At 39.7% G+C, this 26,790-nt stretch overlaps 1 protein-coding gene across 4 annotated transcripts; it reads left to right on the top strand.

Moving 5' to 3' along the window:
* The first annotated feature begins 22,154 nt into the window (after positions 1-22,154).
* LOC147902756 (maltose excess protein 1-like, chloroplastic) lies at positions 22,155-25,235 on the top strand. 4 transcript variants are annotated; one of them, XM_087373866.1, is made up of 10 exons: positions 22,155-22,222; positions 22,314-22,532; positions 22,975-23,061; positions 23,171-23,265; positions 23,470-23,559; positions 23,791-23,892; positions 24,015-24,133; positions 24,359-24,421; positions 24,671-24,732; positions 24,861-25,235. In XM_087373866.1, the coding sequence occupies exons 2-10, from the start codon at positions 22,397-22,399 to the stop codon at positions 24,962-24,964; spliced, it is 858 nt and encodes a 285-aa protein (XP_087229992.1). In that variant the 5' UTR covers positions 22,155-22,222; positions 22,314-22,396; the 3' UTR covers positions 24,965-25,235. The 4 variants fall into 4 exon arrangements, with proteins under 4 accessions (XP_087229992.1, XP_087229989.1, XP_087229988.1 ...); XM_087373863.1 differs by lacking the exon at positions 23,171-23,265 and having other exon boundaries at positions 22,161-22,222; positions 22,975-23,169; XM_087373862.1 differs by having other exon boundaries at positions 22,161-22,222; positions 22,975-23,265.
* The last annotated feature ends 1,555 nt before the right edge of the window (positions 25,236-26,790 follow it).

The raw sequence follows: 26,790 nt of genomic DNA, 5'->3' as shown, positions 1-26,790 counted from the left end.
GCAAAACATTGAGTTTGAGGTTAACTTGATGCAAAAGTGAAGATTAAAGTATTTTGACACCCGATTTTCATTGAAGGACATCCCCTAAAGCACATCTTTAGATTGTGTAAATCACAATTTCAACATAAAAGATCATGGATTGAGATTTCTACCTCTTCTAAAAAGTTATTAACAGCAATTTGAGCTTTCTAACACATCAAAATGATACCAATCCGAGCTTGGGAGCAAAAGTTATGATTAAGATAGTGACTGCTACAATTCAATATTTCTAATGCATCAAAAAGATTTTCAATATGAGTTTGGGATCAAAAGTTATGATCAAAATAGTGGCTGCTTTTTTCTTTGAAGAGGAGACTTAGATTTTGTAAATTAAATTTCAATATAATAGTTCATGGATTCAATATAATAGTGACTACTGCTTTTTTCTTGGAAGAGGAGCCTTGTTGTGTCAGTACAAAACATCAAAATAGAGGATAACTTTACTCATAGGCACTAGCTCCCCAAGTCATTATAAGCACATCTAAATTTCATTGAATCATATCATTTAGTGAGTTCAATCTTGAACTCTATGTTGGATATTGAGTGCAAGGTGAAACAAGATGTTGAACATTGACTCGAAGCTTTGACTTAATGACATCAAACATCAAGTTGAAGCTTTGACTTGATGTTGGACATCGCCATCAAAGCTTGTAGTCGATTTCTTACATCGATTTTGAGCTTCAACTCCTTCAAGAATGCCAAATTTAACTTCTAAAAGTGCTTAACTTGATTTTTGGCGTTTATTTAAATGATATTATTGATAGTGCAGAGGATGATGCTTCTTCCACTTCATCTGGGGATGAAACCAATGCAACCAATGATAATGATGCTCTATATAGTCATGAAGAGTAGTCAATTTTGAAAATGTATCAGAAGACATTTTGTTGTTACTTACTAATGATCACTTTTAAATGGTTTGTTTTATCTTTAAAATACCGTCTTTGATCCTTACTTCCAATAATAGCACAATTACCTTGCCATTTAGGGTTCATGATTACGTTGAACCTATTTCCTTTCAATAATTATGTTATTTCTTGGAATTTTTTTGTTATTTAAGTTTGGAGAAATATGTCTTTTTTGGTTCATTTTAGAAAGTCTTTTAGTCATGAGTAAAGCACTTCTAAAATTTCTTTAAAAAGGCCCATTTTTTATGTAGAATCTTTTAAAGGTTCCAAATGTTGCTCCTAAGAAGGAAATATTACCCAAATAATCTGCAATGGTGTTTTTAGTCTACCTTTTGAAATATATCCCATCTTAATATAATAGTATTGCATTGCCTATATATGGCTGATTTACAAAAAGTACAATAGCTTGCTCTTTTTTTCTTAGTCAATAAGGGTGATGACCACTCAACAACTGAAGACAATATATAATTTAAGGGTTGGGTCCACAGTGTTACAATTGCCTATAGAAACAAGAATTCGCATGCATTTTTACCATTACAATCATTGATAAAAAATAGGAATTTCATAATTGAGACATTCCATTGCGATGTATTTTAATGATGGATGTTTAAGATGGGAATAGAGTGGTGACAAATGAATGTTTTTTAGGATGCCATGACAATAATGATCCTTATTATGATTGTGTTAATAGATTTAGACTCAAAGGCCCCCAATGCAAGGGCGTGTGGAATTTCTTTAGAAATTGATCTGAAGAAAGCTCATATTCTACTACATACTATTGGGTACCTCCTTGATTAGGAGTGGTGTTGTAACATGTATCTTGAAGAGGTTCCTTCACCATAAATGAATTGTAGAAGTGGTACGAGCATATTATCCATAGGATGGTACATTTACTAAGCATTGTAATGAGCTAACTAAGTACTAATGCAAGAAGGATTTTATTTGCATCCACCAATATACAAGCGCAAGCCAAAAATACACGTGCATGGAAACAGTGGATGATGAATTGTGCCAGCTGTGAATTCTTACCTCCACTTTCCATGAAGATTTTGGCACAACCATGCTCTAATTTAAGTGCTTCAATAAATTGGAGCCACTATAAGTACATTCACAGTACCTTGAGGTATAGACTCCTAGAAGATTGAACTGAGGAGCTTGTATATATTTATTTCAATCATAAAATGTTAGTTGCCTTAGTAGATGCAGGATACTTGTTTGTAGGCAAGTTTCAAGGAGAAGAGTGGATTATACTAAGACAAGATTCTAAAACATACTCCAGGTCTAGGTATGTATATTTATTTGTTGGTCCTCATAACTTAGGCTCCTATTGTGATATAGTAGTAAAGTATTGTGAGACTTTCTATTTATGTTTCATTTATGCATAATTCTAGTTGTTTGGACACATAATTTTATATTCGATATTCAATTAGTTGTGTTCTATTTGTTGCTATCGCAAGGATGAAGTGTGTATTGTATCTAATTCTGTGTCATTTTTTAAAAACTGACCTTGGTGGAGGATGAAAGCCAACCCTAGCTTGGCCTCCATCCTCCAAAACAAGCTTGGTGGAGGAAGAAAAACCCAAGCTTTGTCTTAAAATTAAGCTTGGTGGACGGTGAAAGATCAAGCTCAATCTTAAAACTGAGCTTGGTTGAGGAGCCAAGGTTAGCTTTACACCAAGCTTGGCTTTTCATCATCCACTATGTAGTCTCCATGGTGACTCACATGTCATGGGGATCTTAGAAGTGTGCTGATGGAGCCTCATACTCCAAGCTACTTCTTGTGGTAGCTATACAAGCATGAATGGTCCATAAGTGTCACTCAAATGGCTCCCAGAGTTGTGAATCCACAAGAGAAGAAGGGGGAGAAGGGATGGGATAAGGGAGAGGAAGAGGAAAAGGGATGGTATGGAAAAAGAAAAGAAAAAGAAGGGAAGGGGGGGTGAGTGGCATTCATTAAAGGCAAGAAGCAAGAACAACACAAGACACAAGCCTTGAAGTAAGAGAGAGCTTCTATTCCTCAAAACTTGCATACAACAAATGAAGACCAAAGTAAAACTTTTGGCCTTTTATACATGCCACCTTTGGAAGGGAGAGCCAACCCTATGCTCTCATTCTCTTTCTATCTTTTCTACTCTCTTGTTCCTATTGTTTATAATCCCTTGGGCCGCTACAACTCCAAGGTAGTTCCTAACAAAATCCATAAGCACATAATATTTACAAGATTATGTGGGAAGGTGCAATATGTGACAATGTCAACCAATGTGGTTAACATGCCCCCCTTCCAATAGTGCATGAGTTATCGTGTAGATTGGGTGGCTTGGATGACTTAATGTTGATCAAGCAACCATTGTGAGACTTTGCAAAATGGATGATGCAGCATACAAAAATTTGTTGTGCATGTTCTTTGAAAGTCCTTATTTGATGGGCGTGGAGATTTTGGACTCAGAGGTACATGCTTATCATTTGTCAATATGAGGGGTTGGCATCCAGATTAAAACTAGCTCGTGCTATATATTTAGGTGTCGCTCTTCGACTATTGGAGCATGTTGGAGAATGTCATGGAGTAGAATAAATACCCAATAAATAGTAGCCAAAAAAAGTGGATCGAGGCTACGTCTTCGGGATATGGCACTTTTGCATATGTATCGGATCATGGAAGGCTTGATAAGACTAATAGCTGTGATAGAAAAGAAAAAAGTCAAGATTTGGCTTGTAGAGCACTACAACTTCCACCATATGTATTGGATCATGGAGGGCTTGATAAGACTAATAGCTATGATAGAAAAGGCAAAAGTCGAGATTTGTTGGCCTATAAAGCACTACAACTCCACCGAGAACTTCCAGCCATTCCTGTCCAAGGGGTACGTACGTATTGCTGGTGGTTACTACATTCTCTATGTAAAGAGGGCTTCTTGCAATTGTTGTCTCTTAGTTGACCTCGTGGTGGATTGTTGGCCATACCCTTGTTGCTGCTGTGACTGGGGCTTTAGTGAGATCTTCTTCTATAATGGGGCCTAGTAGGTGAAGAGATATACAAGGATTAATCGATGAGTCTAGAGTGGTAGAAGAAGGGGGAGATGTAGCATTAGATGGAGTGGTGGAAAAGGTGGTGAGACTAGTAGAAGGGGTGGCAACGCTAGCCGTATGCCATCATAGGAGGTTCCAGACTATGTAAAATTTTGAGTAAATCCAATGTCCCCTTTTTTCTATACAATCTTACAAATTCTTTTCAAAACCTATTAATAAAATCCTTATTTAATTACATTCCTACAAATTTACATCTAAATTTTGAATTTAATAATACCTTCTATTTAACTCATGTGAGAGGCACATATTTTTAAGTGAACCCCTGAAGGGGGATGGAGAGGATGGAAAGGGAAAGGGGAATGGTTGAAGAGGGCAAAGGGGGATAGAGAAATTAAAAAACTAACAAACATAATTCAAGATCTTAAGATTGATACTTAGAAATATATAAAAATTAATTAATGCCTTTGAATGCCCACTCAACTAGTTGGAGAGATTGGATGCCTATGAAAGAAAAAAATAGATAGTATTTTATGAGAACCATGGAAATCTAAAGAGAAGGAGCTAAGCAAAGAGAAAAAAATTGCGACTAAGCAAGAGGTAAATTATTCCTCTCAAATGCAGCATAATCTACTCATTCTAAAACTCAATGTTCCTTCCATGCATGCTACAAAAGAGAGTGGAATGAAGAAAGTAATAAAAGGGAAGATAAAAGAATAGTGAAATAAAGAAAGCAATACAAGGGAGAGCTTACCTTGAAGTTGAAACTTGGTCAAATTGAGAGGGATGGAGAGGATGGGAAGGCTAGAGAGGGAAAGAGAGAGGATGGAGAGGGAAAGAGAGAGAGCTTGAGGGGATGGAGAGGAGCTTGAGTGTTCAGAAGAAAGGGCATAGAAAGTCAAGATTTAGCTAGCATGCAAAAGAATCGCATCACGATGTGTTGCATCAATCTAGTTTTAAAAACTCATGAATAGTATCATCGATATTAGCATCGTACAATTCCTCTACAATTCTTAGTATAGTATTAAAGAATTGACATTTCTATTGAAAAATGTTTCTCAAAGATATTTTGATGTATTTTCTGATGGTTATAGAAATTCTAGTAATCTAAACTTCCAATGTTTTTTGGATAGACATATCAATGCACTTAGGGTATTCCAAAATATGCCTTAAAAAACACATGTTAGAAAGAGAAAAAATTTACACCAAGGCGGTCGATGCATGAAAGATTCATTAAACCTCCTCTATGTAGAATCTTATTTTGACTAAACATCATTAAGCCATCTTGAAAACATAGGCTATTAAAATTTTAGTGCTTTTTGTGTAACGTGACATCATCACTAAAGGTTTTGAATGGATAAATGAATTCCAATGGTGGTGGCGCATCGGACATATCACTATTTGTGTTTACCATTATTTATGTCAAGAAGTAGCCCATGAGGTAGAAGCTTAGCTCACTGTATGTGCTTAGCCTATGGAAAATTAGCTAGTTGTGAGGATAAAGTCACATGGAACCATGGGTTAATATGTTGTGTGTTCTAAATTTTCTTTGTTCCTTGCATGTATTTTTATTATAGAGTCTAATAGAGATTAGAATTCCAATGGCATAGCTCAATTTGTTAGCCCAATGTATATCGATGTTGATTTATAGATATTATAGGTCCTTATGGTTAAAACCATATCAAACAACACCCATAGTACTGACTATAAAGATCAAAGCAAGATGATTATAAAGGCCCATGTGATTATGCACATGAATATTGTAAAGAGCATGACCCACCATTCTATGACATAAAAATACAGGCACAATTGAAGTCAGTATACCCCTGAAAAGGGGCCCTATACTAAAAAGCATCGATTTTTCTAAATTTTCAAAGATTTTATCAATGGTCATTTTGAATGTTTTTAATTATGAATGGGTACCTTGTATCACCAATATTTAAGTTTTTTAAATTTGATTATATTGATGTTTAGGGCTTTGGTTTTGAGTTTTGTGAATGAAAATATATTTTTCAATGATAGATAATTGTTTGTTTTGCGTATTTAGTAAGGTTTCATTGGATATTATTTATTGATTTACAAATGTCATCAAGAATCTTAAATGCGGGAGAGCAACATCGAAGTCATTTTGATAACATACATGAGATGAAATTATTTGAATGTGTGTGATATGAGGGTATAATAACTAGACAAGTTTGGATAGCTAATAAGCATATTTGAGACTTTGGGTGTTTCAAACCATAAGCACATGTGCAAAACAATGATAAGGTATGAGCTTAATTAAATGATTGACCTTGTATGACATTTGATATTTATTTCAATATGTGAACATTCTATTTCAGTCTAATGAAGAGGAAGCAAATGAAAGGTGATGCTTTGCATTACATTATTGACCCCATGAATCACAATTGAATTAACACTATTGATGTTTACTAAATGAAGCGTGACCAAAGCAAGGAAGAAGCATGAGGAAATTCCAAGAATGTGAACGTTTAGTGAACAAGAGTGATCAAAGCAAGAAAGAGGCATGAGCAAATCCCAAGAACGTGAACATGTAGTGAAGAAGAGTGATCATGAGAAGATGATGCAATGCATGACATCATACATGCATATTTTTAGATAGATACAAGGAATGGACATGAGAGATGGAGAGTAGCCAGAACCATATCCCATGAATGCTAAGGAGGCTCAATTAAGAGATGAGGCAAACATAATGCTATACTAGGATCTAACACATCTCGTCTTGCAAGATTTCTTCTCATATTGAATTTGCAAGCTACCTATGCATGGTTTGACATAACTAGTGTCACCTCTTCTTTTTTTCATAAGGGACGTTTTGGAATTGCAATGAGAGATTTGTTTAGAAACATACAATTATCGAACATTTGCATGTTTTTTTAGGTTGCTTTGTTCATTGCTTCCAAAGGGTAACATTATCTCAAAGTCCAAGAAAGAGGCAAAGAAAGTTCTCCTAGCATTAGGTATGGACTACAACTCCATCCATGCTCACCCAAGTTCTCCTCGTGTTAGGTATGGACTAGAACTCCATCCATGCTCACCCAAATGATTGTATTCTTTACAAGGTTGCATATGAGCATGCCATTATCTGTTCAAAATGTGGAACACCATGATATACACAAAATATACAAGGGTATAAGATACCAAAGAAGGTGTTGTGACATGTTCCTATTATACCTACACTAAAACACATGTTTCAATGTGCTACATTGGCCCAACTTATGGACTGCCATGCTCAAAATTACTCAACAAATGGCACGTTAAGATCCCAATTGATGGGAAAGCATGGCACCCCAGAAGAGAAAAATGAATTAAGTTTAAAGAGAAGCCTTATAATTTATGTCTTGGATTGTCTATGGATGGTGTCAATCCCTTTGGATGACAATATACATCATGGTCTACATGGCTTGTGATAGTTGCGACTACAATATGCATATGTGTCTTACTATAAATAAAGGACATCTCATGATAGCCTTGATAGTTCTAGGCAAGAATACGGTGAAGATCATATATTTGTATCTTGCACCATTGGTGGATGAGCTTCAAGCTTTGTGGCATGGCACTCAAACATATGATATCTCACAACCGATTGGTGCAAGAGCAGCCTAATGTGGACATGCATGAATATCCTAAGCTTCACAATTGTGAAGGTCTAATAGAGTAAGGATATTATGCTTGTCAATTTTGTGGAGATAGCTTGGAGATTCACCACTCCATGCATCTTGGAAAATCGGTGTATAAAAACTATCACAAGTATATTTTCCTATGTAACTGATCATGCCTATGACACTTATGCTTCTTTCAGTGGGCTTCATGTGAGAGAAGAACCTCCAATGATGAAGGTAGGATTATTGGTTGGTGTAATGGCATAAACCTAAGATGCTTGACACCTCCAAATGGAATTGAAAGGCTTGTGAAGTGGATGGAGGCATGGTGTTAGAGGTGAGAGAAGAACTACTAGGAGATGGTGGGTTGTGTGTGTGTGAGGGGCATGAGAGGATTAAGGCAGGTGGCCTGTATAGGTGTTTGCAGGGGATGGGGGATGGTGATTAGGATTAGGCCATGGGGTATTTTCAAGAGTAGGAGGTTGGGTAGAGGCAAAAATTGTGAGGGCGGCATCATTATTCTCCACATTAAAAATGTCTTCGGGGTAGGGTACATGGATTGTTTCAAAATTGCTCATGCCAGATTGTAACATCTATTGCATGGCTTCAAGGACATAGTTGTATAATACTATAATTCCAGTTGGCTGGTATTGTTAGACATTATTATAAAGCATATATTCTTGAGTTTATATGGCCTATTGGCATTGCTGGTGTTGCAACCAACTAATGCCTTTAGCCAAGGAATGTAGATCGCAAGGCCACGTGTCCAAGTTATCAGGCTTAGAGATTTGCAAAATATTCTCATCTTTGAGAAAAAGAGAGGATTCTTGGATTATCCTACACCAAGCTTGAAAATTTTTAGTTATAGGTTATGTTGGAAAATGTCTATGGCTCATTCTAGAGCAAGCTTCTAGACATTGAAAAAGGCCATGGCTAGAATGGGTTGGCAAAAGATAATATGTCGGTAGAGAAGGGCTTGAAGGCATCAGGAGGGAGGGATGTGGTGAGGTCAAAATCATAGGGTGTGGATTATGCAGTGAGTGTAGCATGGTGGAGTGTGAATGTGTTTTCATTCAGGGTCATTGTTTGCTTTGGTGTAGCCATTTTTGGTAAGGTTCAGGGACTTTTCTATATATGGGTATCTTGCATGACCCATAACTTATGCATTGCTCAATGGAATTTGGCAAACTTTGTCTTCAAGTTGTAGTACACATTCCAAATTGAACATGAGAGCAAAAAATTATGGAATTATAAGGATTTGGAACGAGACCGTTAAAGCATTACAAGTGCTATGTTGCATGTGAAGCATGCATCCTGAAGACTATAGGATATAGTAATTTATTCAAAAGCATCAAAATTTTGTTCTATACATACATGCAATCAAGTAATCATTCACTACGTGAGCTTCTCCTCAACCCAAGGACACACCTAAATGAGATCATTATGCATGGGTTAATGGGCCTCCAATGTTGTGCTAAAGTGATGCATACCCATTTGAGGGCACACTCCATAACCTTTTTTTAATTTGTTGAAAACCAAAACGGATTGAAAATTTGGAATCCAAACTATTGGGACTAGTGCATGGTGGTCTTAAAACATTGATAGTTATTAGTATTGGTATCTAGATTCACCCTGAAATGGAAGGAGTTGGAAAAGTTCAATTTGTGCATGTGAAAAGATATTTTAATAAATCCAACACTATTACAATTTTGAATTGTTTCTTTTTCCATGCACTTGCTTTCTATATGGCTCATAAGCATGCCAAAGGTCATTGCATTTAATAATACACAACACCAAACTCGATAGCATGCCCTTTGGCCTATTTGTGTTTTCAAGCATTTTAGGCCACATTGCACTTGTTTGGGATATGCATTTCTTTGTTGGCATATGGCCGGTGACTTGTCTTATTTTGTGGTTGTGGGACTATCAAGGGCTCCTAGGATGTGTTCTTTGGTGGCCAAGCTCAATGCTTCACAAGGGGAGTCCGTGTCCCCCCTCATGTGGTGGATAATCAACATTAACATCATTGGATTTATGATCTTGTGTGTATGGTGTCCGCAAAAGTTTCACAGTGCCTTTATGAAGAACATTGCCCAATTTGTTGGCTGGGGTTGGTGTAAACGGGCCAACAAATTTGGCATAATATTTTTGGGGTGATCCATCACCTCCACCTTAGTTAGGAAATGGAGGGTGGGAGCAAGCTTGACCAAGGTGGAAATCTAGATGGCATCAAAGGGCATTCCTCTATGCTTCTTCATGGTATACTCCACCACCCCTTGCAACATTGAATGCTCTTATATTCTTTTGCTATCACACTGAGAGTTTGTATGCAACTCGCACCATGATTTTCAAGGTGGTGCTTAGTGGCATGGAATTCCTTGTTGGTTATGGATAAATGTAATATACATGGCCGCATTGTAGTTCTCCAAGGACTCAATAATAAGTGACATGTTGATGCAGCATGGGAATAATTTAGCAAGCCCCTTCACTCTGAGTGCTTAAAATTGAGGCTGGACTTTGAGATCTCAGAGGGCTTCATAGTAGGGTGTCATGCTATAGTAATACAATAGATACTCTCCTATGAAACTTAATTTATACTTTGAGGATGGCTTAGCTGCCTAGTTTGTTGAGCCACTATGCACTCAAAGGGGAGCACGTTGTTTGGCATATGGCATATTCAGTGCCCATGACCAGTTCCTTGGTCTCATTTTTAATTTTTTTCTTTGCCCAAATCACTACCTATTTGAGCTCAGGGTTCCCCTCGTCTTTGAGCTCCTCTTCATGGACATAGGATGGCCTGGAAATTGAGGTGGGGTGGCAGGTAGAGGTGTCTGTGGATAGGGTTGCTATATGTAGATGAGTAGGGTGTGGGGTGGGGATGTTGGTTTTTAACTTCAAATTGAGTTCTAGATTCATAGGGAACCTATATTTGAGGCTCTTGATGAGGGAATCTATGGAGGATGAGGAATTGATGACATTTAGGAAGAGGGAAAGGTTGCTAGAAGGTAGGAAGAAGCTAAGAGAATTTTTGGGAAAATTTTTGTAGAACTCTATTAAAAACATTAACATAGGGTGGAGGGTCCCTAGGGCCTATTTATATAGGATTTCTTAATGCGGCACAAGGCATTAGTACATCACAATGGCATTGTGTTAGATTGTAGCATGACAAGGCATTAGCAATGGTGACATATGCAGGATCTTGTCTTCATGCCCTTCTCTTGAAGTTCTATGGTGGAAGTGGGGGTAATTAAGGGATTGAGGGGGTGTTGATGTCGAGGCTGGAGTCATTCTTGCAACAAGTTCTTATGGATCTGCCTCTCTTTTGGAAGCAAGTTCTTGTGTGACTACTGCAAGAGCCTTGGAAATCCAAGTAGTAGGTCATTTTTGCTTGGGTTGTTGGGGTTAGCCATTGTATAAGTGAAATTTGTGGTGGGGGCACAAGTGGGGGCTTTGGTAGCCATATTCATTGATTGCCCTCATAGTACCCTTAAGCTTGTAGTACTATCTTTGAGACCCACTAGGATTTGCATTGTTGTCTGGGTCATATGTGTCCCATTCTTTTCCTTTTCTAGGGGTGAGTCTTTGGCAAGGCACCCCACTAGGAGGTAGGCCCAATGTTAACCTTTAGTGATGTTGGTGGCGGTTGTTCATTGTCCTTCCTCCTCCATACTGGCTTGGTTGTTGCAATTGTTTTGGTTGGTGTGGGGCCTTTGATGAGGAAGATGTAGCAACCTTCTTACGTATCACTAGAGTCGAGACCAAGGGAGCTGTTGCAACTATTAGAGTGGTCTTCTCAGTGTGGTCTTTGTGCCATAGAGGCACCATTGATGTTCATCCACTGCTTGTCATGAAAGCTATTCTTTGCCACCAATCGAGTGCCAATCTATCTGCCAGTTTACATGGAAGCACAATTCTCTGTCCAAAATGACCTATTTGTCAATATTGCCTATGGGCATTACATAAATGGCTCCATATTCTATGATTATTTACAGTCACTTAAATATCTACATAACCAATCACAAGCATTCCTTGACCATTGGCTGCTTGTACTCAAGCCTCTGATAATTTTTCCCATACCTCCTACTAGATGAAGTTGTGGCTTGCTTTGAAATCCACCAAGGCTACTTTGGAATGTGTTGTTTGTCCGTTATTCTATAATTGAACTTGCAACTTAGCAGGGTTGATTGTTAGATTATCCAAATCATCTTCTTTTCTAAGGTTGCCTTAAATATTGTCATTAGGCCTTTTTCCTTCAATTTAGTGGGATGAGATTGAGCCTCTTTAAACACTTATCTTTTCATGCAAGCAATCTCATTTGTGAGCTCTCTTCCTCTATGGATGGCTTGAAGGGTCTGTTGGGTCAGAGGACTAGAGTAATATTTAAGCTTACTCCCATTGATAAAACCATCCATAGTAGCTTATTCCCATTGATAAAACCATCGATTTCAACTCCATTAAGGGTCACAATTTGGCATGTCCCTTGTGGCGTGATATCTAAAACCCCATAGGGTGATATTTAAATTTTGACTTGGTGTTCCTTACACTATAATAATGCAAGGTCGCCTTCACTAAGGTATTATTTTTAAGGTTGCGGTCAAACCAATGCTTTCTTCATAGTTTTTCTACTTTCATGCTATATGCCACCCTAAGTCAGGTCTCATCAAGTTTGCAACCTCTATTAGCCTCTTAGGGGTTGCTTCTTTTGATAATCTTCCTTGAGCTTTCACCCTTAAACTCGGTACTATGAATTCCACGGGCATCACCGCTTCCACCTAAAAAACAAGACTAAATGTGGTGTAATTATTTGTGACTTTATGCATGGTACAATATGCCCATAATGCAGTGGTGAGATTGTGCTCCCAGTCACTTCATCTGGCCTCTACCGTGCATGTCATAGTGTTACATGGGATCTTATTAGAGCTTTTGACTTGGATGCTGGCTCTAGGATAATAGGGAGTAGAATTCCTATGAACAATCAAAAACTCACTTAGAAGGATTTGTATGGTTTCATTAATGAAGTGAGTCCCTCGATCACTAACCAAGGCCAAAGCATGATGTCACATTTTTGTACAACAACCTAGCTATTGCCTCATCGTTAACTTGCTGACTTGCCTCGGCTTCTACCCAAAATAGCAAGTGCATCTACAGGCGCTGCTAGAATAGTGAAAATATGGGCGCGTCTATTAGCGCATCTACACTGTGATTAGATGCAGATTTAGACGCAAAACAGAGAACATGATTGTTGCATTAGAGCCTCTTTCCACCATGTCCTTAAGCCACTTTACATCCAAAACATACACAAAGAAGCATCGAAATTCAAGCTTAATAATATCTTGGATTATGCCACAATAATCATCCATGGCTCCATTGGCTCCCTCAAAGCTACCAATGACGCTGCAATCTTGTGTGTTTCTCTTATCATCAATTTGTTGTGTTTGAAAATGCTTGCCCTCACACCATATCGCATTGAACATAGTACACTACACCAAGACAAAGTCAATCAATTAAGCAATCTAAATTGTTGAAAGCTCCTAACTTATGCTTAACATTCTATATACTAACCTTGCTCATGCATCCCCTAGCATTCTCCCATTCTTCCATTGTGATATGCATCCCCTCATCTCTCTCTGCTCTCTCCATTTTGTCAAGTAGCCAATCCACATGAATATCCTTTGGAAGTGCTCTTAGATGTTAAGGGTATGGCACACGAGATCCGTGGTGTGTACGAAAAAGGTCCCTTTCTCCTCGTGTTCTTGCCTTTGCATCCTCATATCTTGTCACCCATCTTTTCATCACATCACTATTAAGCATGCAATGAAGGTTGATATTATTAAGCAACTCCGTGTTTATTACTTTGCTCCATCCTTTCCCTTGAGGCACAATAGAGGTCATCCTTAGGTCTTCATCATCTCTCCATAGTCGTGGGAGAGAGCTATCCACATCAACAAGAAACTCAGAAATATATACAAGTGACTCTTGTACCAACCCACCCTCAGCCATGCTACCTTTGGGTCTTGCATTTTGTCTCACGAAACCCTTCAAGGTCTTCATGAAGTGCTCGAGAAAGAACAACCATCATGCATGTATAGTACCACATATAGAAATCTCATCCACCAAATGCACTATGAGATGTAGTTGGCTTGTGAGAATAGAATGTGAAAATGTCTCCTAGCCTCCACTAAATAAACCACCTCCATTGACATAACTCGAGCATTCTCAAGCGTGGTGGGATATGTTTCCTTTGAGCTCACATACCTAGAAAGGGAAAAGTATGCCATATTAGCAATATAAACACCTTGCATGGAGCATTGATACGCTTCACATTTTGTATCCTGTAAAGTACCTCACAAGCTTGCCCATCTTGTAAATACAATCCTTCACATCCTTTGATGCACTACGAGAAATGCTAGTAGGTAGTATGAACTAAACACATGAGGAATGGTTGATTAGTTGCTTCTAATTTACTCACAAATTTGGAAGGAAAAAGATATTATGCACATAAAATACTTACTTAGAGCATCTTGTGCCAATCATGATATTTCAAGCCATATAATTGCTCTACACCTCTTTTCTTGCTCTTTGTAAAGGCCCCCTTCAAACACCTCATGCATCCAGTGGGAGTACGAATTGTAGTGATAGCTTGCTTCATAGCCACCATCTCTAGCTTTGATAACCTCCACGGTGCACGAGGTAAAAAGACACGCCCATTTGGCCTCTCTTGTGGCCAAGCTTCATGCATCCTCCCTGTGTTGCGTAGATCCTCCCTTATGCCTGCGGAATCTTGTGTCCCATTCAAATGTTCCCAAATGGTAGATCCCACATTCTTGAAGATATGCATGGGATCAAGCAGGTGATTGATCTTGAGGTGGGACCAATATGGTAAATGATAAAACATGGAGTATCTAAACAAAAGCTAGTGTTAGCGGGCAATCTTTATTTCCATTCAGTATAGCACATAATAGTTACAAACCCTTACCAGCTCATGCCAAGTGGTGGAGGAGTCATGGAACCATCCCAAATTGTCATCCAATCTCCTGTAGTGAGTGATTGTGGGGGGACTTCATTCTAAGGGGTGACATAACTAGGATGATCAGGTGGAAGAAATCAATGGTGATTCTCATAGATGACCTTATTCAATGCGTCTACCCATGAGGCAACTACCGAAGGACCACAAACAGGACATGCATGGTAACCCGATGTAGTGAGACCTGAATAATAGATGCAATTAAGAGTTGAAGGTGGGTTTAGGATGCCACATTGATTACCTACTCATAATTAAAAGTTCAATGCTTACCTGAACACTCACCATAGCTTGGGAAGTCATGCATCATCCACATCAAGACTACTTTGCAATTGGAGTCTCGTGACAAGGGAGGCCTGCTCACATCATGCACCTTGGTACCTCTCCAAAGTATACCTCATCAATCAAAGGCTCTAAATAAACATCAGGATTTTTTACTTTATGTTTCCCCGGAATTAGAAGGGATAACATAACATGTCCTTTCTTAATTGCCATAGAGGGTGGAAGATTATAATTCACCAATATCACTGGCCATACACTGTAAGAGGTGCTTTTGAGACCAAATGGGTTCACATTGTCCATACCCAATCCAAGTCTCAAGCTCCTAGGTTCTTCCTTGAAGCTTGGCCATGTGTCTTCAATATGCTTCCACGCAGGAGTGTTTGCAAGAGTTCTCCACTTGCCATCGGTTGATCGATGGGAGGAATGCCATGACATGAGCTCTGCAATGGATTTGCACTTGAACATATGTTGGATGCAAGGGATTATGGGAAAATGTCACAAAACCTTATGAGGCACATCCAAAGTTTTGAGATCTACTGTATATCTTGCCTCTCCAGAAGTAGGACACTCTCTTACATCCATATGAGGTGCATGAAACAGAATGCAATCATTGACGCATGCATGGATGTGCTTGTAATCTAATCCTCCAAGAGAGGTCACATGTTGCCTTGCCATATCTCTTGAGGTCGGTAATTTATTCTCTCTTGGAAGCATTTTACACAATAGCATGCACGTGAAGACCATAAATGAGAAAAAGCATTCAAGTAATTGACCCACTAGCATAAATTACCATGTTTGCAAAATAGACTTTAAAGCTTACTTGAGTAATGCATTCAAACTTGCATTGCTCCATCTGGTCTGCAAGTTTAGTAACTCAAGGGAGGCACGTAGAATAGAGAATGTGCACCCCTCAAACAGTGGAGTCAATGCTGCGATAAAAAGATCGTCTTGCTCCATGCTATCATCCCTACCTGAGGATTAATGGACATATAAATCCCACACCATATCATCAAACACCTCCTCCTCCACGGCCTCATGAGGTAATGGCGAAGGGCTACTATCACCATCACTCCATGCATTTGTAACGGTCCCTCCTAAAGATCCCACCTCATATCGTCGATGCTTCACCTCCTCACGACGAGCATAGGGCAACATACGCGGGTGTGGCACTGCATCCTGTATCAAATTAAAAGGGGATCATAACTGAAACACATGAACACCCATAGGTATCTCAATCAACCTTAACTCTTTAACACTTACCATGTTTATGGTCACATCCCATTCTCCATACTTTGAGACATGATTGAGTGTAATTCTGCGTGCACGATACATGTTTCCTCGAAATCGATCACACATACATTTGATTTTTTGCTCCAACCACATTTCACGATGGTGGAAATGAAGGGATTCATCCTCACTGGAGCTACTTGTTGAAGATGAAGACATCCTACAGATAAATAACCCAAAAAATGTGTTATTGCATGAGTTGTCAATGTCAAAAATTTGTGGAGCGTCTAAAAGCGCATCTAACACCGCATCTGTACTGTGGAATGCATTTATAAGCGCATCTAAAACGTAGTGTAGATGTGCTGATAGATGCATGTTTAGACACACTTTTAGATGCTCTTTTAGATGCGCAGACTGCGAGTTGATTTTCGAACCTACTTTTAGAGTGCTTGCTTTCCTTCACATACTTTTAGCATCACGCGGCTTGCTTTCCTATTAATAGACACAGCTCCAAGCATCCACACTTATCTCCAAGCACCCACACTCATCTCCAAGCTTACACAATCATCCCCAAGCACACAAGAGAAGAGGGTAAACAAGGAAGAGAAGAAAGAGAAGAAGCTTTGAAGAAGGACAAGAAGCTTCCATACCTCTATCCAAGGTAAGTCTCTTGGCGATTGATCTTCTTTGGAAGTTGCTCTCTTTGGATTCGTTCTTTGTCGTATGCAAGGAAGGGACATTTTTGGTACTAGTGTTATTCTTTTTGGGATCGGGCACATGTCCTTTTCAGTTTCTTTCAAAAAGGCATCTCTCAGAGCGCGTTTATAGATGCATCTAACAGCACATCTGACTCTCGGGGGGTCACTATGTATAAACCCTCTATACTATGTGCATTCAAGGCATATTTCTAAAATCCCTTATCTGTGTAAATTTTTCATTAATAAAATGTACCCCTTTTCTATACAAATCTGTAAATTTTTTCCAAAACTATTTTAAATTATCTCTTATGTATATTTATTTCTGTAAATTTTAGAAATAAAAAATATCCTTTTGTTGAACTCACATGATAGGGTTACATATGATAGGTGACCCCCCCGAGATCTGACTTTTGGGAAAACATATTGCTGTGCCTATAGACGCAATATGATAGTTTTTCTTATGTGTTCTTCCCTTTCCCTTCCCCTTCCCCTTCCTTTTCCTTCTCTTTCCCTTCCCCTTCCCCTTCCCTTTCCAAGAAAGGGATTGCATGAATGATGGAAATAAGTGATTGCATGAATGATGGAAAGGGATTGCATGAATGAAGAAAGGGATTGCATGAATGATGGAAAAGGATTGCATGAATGAAGAAAGAGATTGCATTCGTGAGGAAATAAGGGATTGCATTCTCTTTTTCTCTCCTTTTTCCTCTCTTTCCTTCTCTTTTCTCCTCTCTTTTTCTCTCTTATCTCCTTCTTCTCTCTTTTTGTCTCTTTTCTCATCTCTTTCCTTCTCTCTTTTTTTATATTTTTCTCCTCTCTTTTCTCCTCTCTTTCCTTCTCACTTTTTCTCTCTTTTATTCTCACTTTTTCTCTCTTTTCCCTTCTCTCTTTTATCCTCTCTTTTTGTCTCTCTTTTTCTCTCTTATCTCCTCTCTTTTCTCTCTTTTTTCTCCTCTCTTTTCCTCTATTTTCCTCTATTGTCCTCCCTTTTCTCCTCTCTTTCCTTCTCTCTTTTTCTCTCTTTTATCCTCTCTTTCCTTCTCTCTTTTCATCTCTTTTCTCCTCTCTTTTTCTCTCTTATCTCCTCTCTTTTTCTCTCTTTTGCCTCCTCTCTTTTCTCCTCTCTTTCCTTCTCTCTTTTATCCTCACTTTTTCTCTCTTTTTCCTTCTCTCTTTTATCCTCTCTTTTCATCTCTTTTCCTCTCTTTTCTCCTCTTTGTTTCTCTCTTACCTCCTCTCTTTTTCTCTCTTTTTTCTTTTCTCTTTCCTTCTCTCTTTTTCTCTCTTTTATCCTCACTTTTTCTCTCTTTTATCCTCTCTTTTCGTCTCTCTTTTTCTCTCTTATCTCCTCTCTTTTTCTCTCTTTTTTCTCCTCTATTTTCCTCTCTTTTCTCCTCTCTTTCCTTCTCTCTTTTCCTCTCTTTTATCCCCACTTTTTCTCTTTTCACTTTCTCTCTTTTTCTCTCTTATCTCCTCTCTTTTTCTCTCTTATCTCCTCCCTTTTTCTCTTATTTTTATCCTCTCTTTTATCCTTTTCCTCCTCTCTTTTCCTCTCTTTTTCTCCTCTCTTTTCCTCTTTCTTCTCTCTTTCCTTCTCTCTTTTTCCCCATGTGAAGCTTCAATAGCCTGACATTGAGCAAGCAGATACAGACTTCTATCACTCTAATTCAAAGAATGCAGGAGTCTGTAAATGCTTGCTCAATGTCAGGCTGTCACTCTATTTTTTCTTTTGCAACTCATGATGAGGACATGCTCGATGGTAATCTTCTTCTTTTTTTTTCTTCAGTTCATCATGTGGCCAGGAAGCTCTTTAATCTCACCTAATCTTCAAGATGCCATCTTTTGGGAGTTATATAACATTTTGGGGCATCCTCCCACTCCTAGGGAGTTATACACATACATGACGGGTACTCCAAACACCCCCGAGGAGTCGATAGTACAGACTCCAAACCACCCCAACCCCACACCAGCTGAGATTACCCTAGTGGAGTTGAGATAGTGCAGCTGGCTACAGAGCCAATCCCCTTCTCCCCCCTTGTGGTCAATAGGCCCTTCTACCTTGCAAAGCCGTCGGCGCACTCTTGTGTAGTTGAGAGTCGCTTCTCCAGCTACGAGCGGCCAGCGTACTTCCGTGCAGTCGAGAGTCACTTCTCCAACTATGAGTGGCCAGCGTACTAGCTCGACATGATGTGCCAAAGGTCGGTGATGGTACGATCTTCTATGACATCACTCAGACAGGAGGCATCTTGATGGGTGCACGGGAGAAGGACATCATGGCCTTCAGCTTTATTCACTACAAAGGCCATCCAAAAAAGTTGGCTGATGAGACCCTCGCTGGTTGGTCGCTCTAGGTATCCCAATCCCCCCAATGTTCAGTTCACAGATAAATGGGCCAAGTCAAAGATTGTTAGGATACTTGGCAATAATAAAAGATCTTTGCTTAAGAGGCAGGCACTAGCCGAGATTTTTAGGAGAAAGGGAGGTCAACCACCAAGGGGACAGCCCCACACCGCTCACAAGCGTGTGGAAGAAAGCAATGAGGGCAGCGAAGGCAGACCATAGTTTGCAGCACATGGAGGCACGAAGGATCCAAATGGAGCAATATGGAAACATGCATTTTGGAGCAGGGGGTGTTAAATCATGGGAGGCCTAATTTGTAAGTATCAATCTCAAATTATATTGTTTATGTGGTTTATTAGGAGGTTGTTTCTTTGTACTAACCCCTCCGCAAATTGTGTCATCTTGCAGCTTGATATCATGGACAGGTACCCTACTCTTATCAAGACAGCATACTACCGCCACCATCGCAGAGGAGATACATGGAGGCACTTCTATGATGACGGGTTGATTACTGAGGAGCAGTATATCCGGGCTACTGGAGTGCCCCCCAGGTATTTAAAAGTAATTAAATAATGTCAATATTGTAAATAAAGATTTGATTTTTCATACATTGATGTACATGTTGTCCCTCATTTACAGGGCCCTATGGCTGATTAGAGGAACAAGATGAGGAAGAAGGGAGTGAAGAAGGGAGCAAAGAAGGGAGCGAGGATGCAGAGAACTTAGATTAGTCATAGAAGTAGTGCTAGCTACTCTTTTTTGTACTTGAAGCCATTGGCTTGCCTTTGTGCCTCTCTTGTATATACACTCCTCTTATTTTTTGTACTTGAAGCCATAGGATGTGGCTTGGCTTCATGCTATATGTACATACAAGCACTTTTTGAGCTATGAATGAATATACACTCCTTTTATTTTTTTTGGCTTCAATTTCCTTGTGCAACGTTCTATCAATGAATGCCTTGTGAACTAAACGTTTTGGAGTTGTAATGTTTTATTCAAAATTATAATCGTCGGCTATAGACGTGCTTGCAATTGTGCTAATTAAAATGCGGTTGGCTGTAAGAATTGAATTACACAATGTGAAAATGGGATTCTTGTAACTACATAGCATACACAACATACACAGCATTCTGTTCAACCACACAAAATTCTGCTTTTATTTAAAAAAATAATTTTGTAGAGTGTCTATAAGCATGTCTATGTACGCGTCTTTCTATTTTTTTTAATTTCTACAGAGCATCTAGAAGTGCATTTATAGGTGCGTCTGTCTGTTATATAGACGCGCCTATAGACGTGGGTCCGTAGATGCACAAATAGATGCACCTGTTAGTTTTTTTTTTAAGTTAAGGAAACGCGTCTGTGTGCATGTTTGTGGGTGCTTTGTCTTGTTGTGCCACTTGGTGAAGTAGTTTGTTGCCATGATAATATATCAGCCTTGTGTCCCTTTAGCTATTGGACTGATAGGATGGTTGAGGACCGATTCAAAGATACGTATCCTCTTTTGTGGGGAAGCCATAGAAGTATGAAAGAGTTAGCTAGCGTAAAGATTAGGAACTCTTCCAATCAATAGGCTAGATTGTTCTCAAACAAGGGGAGGTTGATGCAACATCAACTCCATGGTATATACGTACATATGTGTGTGTGCATGAGGCGTGCGCACGCGTGTGTATGTACCATGGAAATGCTCCTGCATGCCATGTACATGGTACGCACGCGCGCACACACACACACATATACATATATGTAGATATATATATATATATATATAGAGAGAGAGAGAGAGAGAGAGAGAGAGATGTATGTGTATATGAAGCTCTATTTCATGTATATGTACGTATGTATGGATGATTTGCTAAAGAGTCTTGTAATATGTTCATTGAAGCTGAGAGCATAACGATGCTGGTCTGTAGTGTGTTGCTTATTTGGAACTGAGCATACAACGATTCAATCTGATTCAATGTGTTGCCCTAGTGGAGACCCCGGTGAGGGGGGGCCGGGGGAGAGAGAGAGAGGGGGGGGAGCGCGAGCGCAGTTCAAGTGATGGTAAAGGGTTTTCCATGTGCTTTAATTCAATTGCCATCGTTTCTCTAGCATACTATGGTCCAAAGCTTGCGTCTCCTGTGTGCATTCCGGTTTTCATCTGGGCTCTCAAGATTAACCACGCTTTCTCAAAATTCTTCCAATCCCCCAACCGTACTGCATTTTAACTATTCGTGAAGGTCGATGCAGGTATTCAACGAGAACAGTTCTTCAAGGATATAAAAGAACCGCAAAAAGCGCTCCACCCAGATGAGAGCTGGCCTGGCGGAAGTCTGTTATCTCAATCGATCGTTATACATACTTTGAAAACAATGAGAGAATTCACACAGTTTGACGATAATGAGAGAATTCCAATGTTTGATCATCAAATATGTTGTTCAAAACACTGATTGGATGACTTTTTCTGGTGAGAAACAGTACCGGGTATGTACCGTACAACTATAAGCATTGGAAGTCCCTTTGTTTCAGATCAGATCCTTGAGTCAGCCGTGCCTTGGTATGTTTTTAGCCTGCAAGTATCTGTAGTATTCCTCACCAATCATTGGGTCAATCGTTATCACCGTTTGGTTGCTCTCAGCAACGATTTTTGGGTTCCTTCTACCTCGTGTAATCGAATGGCTGGTAGTTGGCTACCTTTCCGCTCCCGAACGGCTAATGAGTATTCGCTACCGTTCTCGATTTCTAGAATCGCTCTACCTCTTCTTCTTTTAACAGATTGGCAACAATCAACAGCAGCAGTGGCTGTTATTGCTTCCATGGTCTTCTTGGGGGTAACGATTTATGAGGGATTGAAGAGAGGTCACAAGGCTTGGATGTGGACTTTTGTAGTCACACTCAAGAAGAAATAACTTCTTGTGAAAAGCTCACAAGCAAGCCATGCACACACCAAAAGTTCTTCACAAGCAAGCCATGCACACACAAACAGCGCCATCTCTTCAACCATCAACTAAGTATCTTTCTCCACCTCCTTTCTTCTCCTCGCCAGCCATGGCCGCTTCACCCCCCAATGAGCTCTTTCACCCGGTCTGCTCTCCATGACCCTTCCTTTGCTTCTTGCAATCCTCTCTCACCTTGTAATTACCTTCTTGCATTTGATTTTCATTTTTTCTTTCAGATCGATCATCGTCTCTCCAGCAACTTTGGCAGCTTCCTGAGCAAGCCCGCTTCCAGACCAGATCTGGGTCCTTCTTATCTCCAATGGGATATCGTCACCGCCAGAATTGCCGAGTTGGCCTCTCTGCCCTTCCTCTTGATGCAGGTGCCGCAGATCGTTCTAAACACCCGCAACTTGCTTGCAGACAACTATACTGCACTTGCTGCCGTGCAATGGAAGGTAACTCAACTGGTTTCGGTCCTTAACGATGTTCACTTCGTGTATAATTTAAACTCATCGTGAGATACAACCTACTCGCTGCAGTAAATATGGCTGCAGCACTTTGATTTTGAGTAGGGCCATCTGTACTAATTTTGAGTAAACTGCATTTGGACGTTGCGCATGGACTTTTCTCTCGCAGATCGAAAGAAACGTGTCTGCAGAACCTGAACTACGTTAGAAGTAGGGAACGGATTTTATGGGGGAAGACTGAAGTCCTCATGAAGCTGCTAGTTCTCATACAACGAAAATCTAGGTCTATAGATGAAGTTAGTCTGAATTCGGCAAATCTGCAAAAAGTACAACAATTTACACTACTATGATTTATACACTACGAATCGTTACGTCAGGGGAAGCGATGGTTTAGACTGTTATACCTGGGATTGACTTCATGATCATGCAGGCGCAGTTGGCGTCACTGGCTGGAAACTTATCACTTATGTCATACTTTGTGCACAAAAGAGAAAGGGGAGCTACAATAGTTCAGGCGGTGGGAGTGATCACTACTCTTATTGTATTAATACAGCTCGCAATCGCAGATGCCATGCCTATTAACGTTCTCATTGCCACTGCAATGGCGTGTGCGGTTGGTTTCACAGTGAGTATCCTCCATTACTGGAACTATCTCACTGCAGCGATTTGGAGAGCTTGGCAAGATATCATTGGGGTGGTTGGCCTTTTTGTGCTATGTCAGGTAAGCAGCCTTCGTTGAGGTTTCTGGGTCGACTGGAAATCATAAAAGAGAAAAGAACGGACACACTGCTAACCCATAATAGGCTGCGGAATTGTCGGATAATTTTACCTTGGAACTTGTAAATAATATCGCAACTAGCTTAAGATTAGAATTAGTCCTATGTGTAGCTCGGTTGCGCAAGTAACTGTATGCTTCTGAATGCAGATGGTCTGGTCAACGTTTGAATTATTTCTTCCTTCCAGTGTTTTTCCGGGGGTCATTGCTGCCGCCATTGATGTTGTGCTCATTATCTTGGTAAGATGTTTCAATTATCACATTTTCTTCAAAGGACAAAAAAACAATCTTAGCTTAGATGATCCAACTGGCAAGTTTAAATCTCTAGCTTATGTAAGACCCTCTTGGATCAACGATCCAACAAGGTTTTAAAGACCTTCTTGAATCAACGATCGTTGAGGCAGTGACGATATGAAGAGATGCAAGCAAAGATTGTGGATATTTGATCCAAACTTTATATCCATACTGCAGGAAAGACTTGATAAGCTGCCAAGATCAATTGATAGGATGATGCGTGGCATTGCCGGCTGGACTGCAACGCTACTCTTCATGTGGTCACCAATTTCACAACTGGTGGGCTGTTAAATACTCCCAATACTGATCTGATACACTCTACAATGTCAATCACTTCTTGCGGGTTTTTGACTGTATTGAAGATTTTGTACAATTGTAACCCTATTGCATGCTTCCTTCAGTACACAAATATTCTAAATCCGTCCAACATAGAGGGCCTTTCCGTCTTTACGATCTTGCTGGCGTTGATAGGCAACGGGCTTCTCATGTCCCGAGCATTATTTATCAGAGATGTAATGTGGTAAGTGTGACACTGCATCTTCACAATCCTCGACAATCTTTTGCGCAAACTTAAAGATATGATTGGTCGAGCATTGCCCAAATTTGTGAAATTGTGTGCAGGGTGCTTAGGGAGTCTTTTACATGTATTAACGTTCACATTCTAATTCTAGAAGGAAAAATCTCTTGGTTCACCGAGCGCCTTCAGAAGAAACAGAATGGATGACTCCAAGTGTTGCACTGACAGGTTTACAGGAGCATCCTGGGGATGTTTGATACAAGGTTGGACGATACTTTTCAGCATGTACCTGTAAGCTTCACGGATCTACAATAATAATTATGTCATGATATCTAATATCACCGGTCTTGACGGATTGATGTCCTTCCTGAATCATGCCAGATCTTACTCAAACTAGAATCCAATAGAGAGTGCTTTTTTACTTCTCATTGCCCACGTTACTCTGCCTATGGCAGACGGGCTTGCTGTATCAATAACTAGCCACTCTCGTTGTAAAACTGCTTTGAAGGGCCTGATTTAAATCTAAGCACTGTCATGCAGATATCAAGCTACAAGTGGGTGGATATTTTGGAGCGCGACATGTATTTTGATATGCTGGCTAGGTAAGTTTATTGGTACACGTATTCATGAGAGATGATAAAGACGGCATTTATTGGGTGTCAATTGCAATATTCTTTTTCGATTTAAGGACTCCTAATCATGGTGTTGAGATGCTGTTTACGTGGCGCAGGTCTCATTTTTGTAAAGGATCAGAAAGCATATTCTCTGAGATGGCCTTTGTCCGGCCTAGCAGAATTGTTCGTAGGAAGCAGGTCATATGCAAGTTTGAATTGAGGATGTGCTAAATAATTAGTTTTCTCTTGCATGTGGAAATTTCCTCCAAAGGAGCACCATTTTATTCATCTTGGGAACACCTCCAAGCTTGCACTGGTTTTTGTGCGAATTTACTTTCCAGCTTATGAATCTGTGAGAGATTGAGATTGACGTTGTTTCTTATAACACAGCTGATCAGTCACCCAAAGTGCTCATTCCCTTTGTCTATAATAAGTAGCATGACTCATCTTTGCCAGGTTAGACACCCGCTCCGCCGGGTCTCAAGGTTGGGATAGTAGCCTTTATTTACAATTGTATGCATTTTAGCAAACAAATCCCAATGAAGCCCTAGCAATGCTTTAACTTAGGACAAATATTTTTTATTATACCATGCATCTCTCTCTCTCTCTCTCTCTCTCTCTCTCTCTCACACACACAATTATCTCCTATATGCATAGGTATGATATATGTGTGTATACACTCACACACATATACATTTGCATATCACACATGTGCACACATGCTCGAGTTATGTATGCTCTGTAATTGTACATGTGTATGCCTATATGATGTACACATGTGCATGTCTGTTTGCCTGTGTGCACACATGTCATGACGTGTCTACACATATGTATGTCTGTGCTAATTCTTTAGGCATGTCAAAGTCTGTAGGTGTGAGTGTAGTGCTTAAATTCAATGAGGTACCTACAATATCAACAGGAAAGCATTCTAGAGCTTTGAGGTAAATTTACTGCCTTTATCACTCAAAGTCCTAGGCAACCTATGTAATCAGAAATTTCTTTAGGAATTCTCTCACAATATCCAAATTTCTATAAATCTTTTTAGTAGGAATTAGATGAGCAACTTTGGTGAACTTATATATCAACACAAAATAGGGAATCATATGTTGAGATCACTAAAGGCACATTTCAACTGGGGCACATCCAAAGGATGCAATTTGCCATGCATTGTGACTCTTTTATACTTGGCTCTCTAGCATACGAAGCATTAACATACATGGAGAGGAGGTTGTTTAGAATCTTGACATTTACTTCTATCCAACTTTGACATCTTGCACGCTTTTCTCGCATTAACGATCATGTTTTCATTCCTTGCCTTGGAGCATCTCTCCTCCTTTAGGCATCCTCTCCTTTTTTGGCACCCACCAACACCTCCAATGTCATTGGTGAATCCAATTCCACATCATTTTTTATGATGGGCTCCTCTAATGAGACATCATTTCCAACAATAGTTGACAAAATCCATCAAGGTTGATTTTGATTAACTTCAAGCCTGACTGACCTTTTGGGGTTGTTCAAAAGGGAATTGGGGAGGCATTTCAAACTTTGTCCTTGGGCATTGCCTACACATCCCAGAAATGCCATAAACAAAGGAAGCCACGACCCAAAATATGCTTTTGCATTCTTGGATTGGCCTTCTTTAGCATTGATCTTTGATTTAGGCATGGACACAACCCTGGAACGAATATGCAATGCAACTCTCAAAAAATTGAGCCCATGAAATGGAGGCAATGTGGGTGAGATAGGTAGGTACTTGCATCTCAATCAATCAGTTGCATGTGACTTCTAGAGTTAAATATTTACTTCTCCAAAACCATCGCAGTCCTGCCAATTAAGAGGATCTTTGAGCTACACCAATTTTAGCACAATGAAAGATGAATGAAGCTTTGGAGATTTGCACTAGAGAGTGATGATGAGATGATGATTCTCGATAAGCAAGAAGATGCAACCAAGGAAGCTGGCCAAGAGCGTTCAACAACACCTCAACAACCACCATGCAGGAGCTCAACCAAGACATTACAAATGGATCGCAGCACCTTTCCCTCC

The sequence above is a fragment of the Dipteris shenzhenensis genome, chromosome 4 (assembly GCF_047967505.1).
Source record: "Dipteris shenzhenensis isolate YYH24624 ecotype China chromosome 4, Dip_SZ_1.0, whole genome shotgun sequence".
NCBI lineage: Eukaryota > Viridiplantae > Streptophyta > Polypodiopsida > Gleicheniales > Dipteridaceae > Dipteris > Dipteris shenzhenensis.
Note: the sequence above shows the minus strand (reverse complement) of the source record. Positions and strands in the feature narration are given on the sequence as shown.

Coding starts and splice junctions, on each gene's coding strand:
- LOC147902756 (XM_087373862.1), top strand. CDS start 22,187: ATGGCCGCTTCACCCCCCAATGAGCTCTTTCACCCG. Junction 22,223..22,313: donor CCAATGAGCTCTTTCACCCG/GTCTGCTCTCCA, acceptor TTTTTCTTTCAG/ATCGATCATCGTCTCTCCAG. Junction 24,733..24,860: donor TATTTTGATATGCTGGCTAG/GTAAGTTTATTG, acceptor TACGTGGCGCAG/GTCTCATTTTTGTAAAGGAT.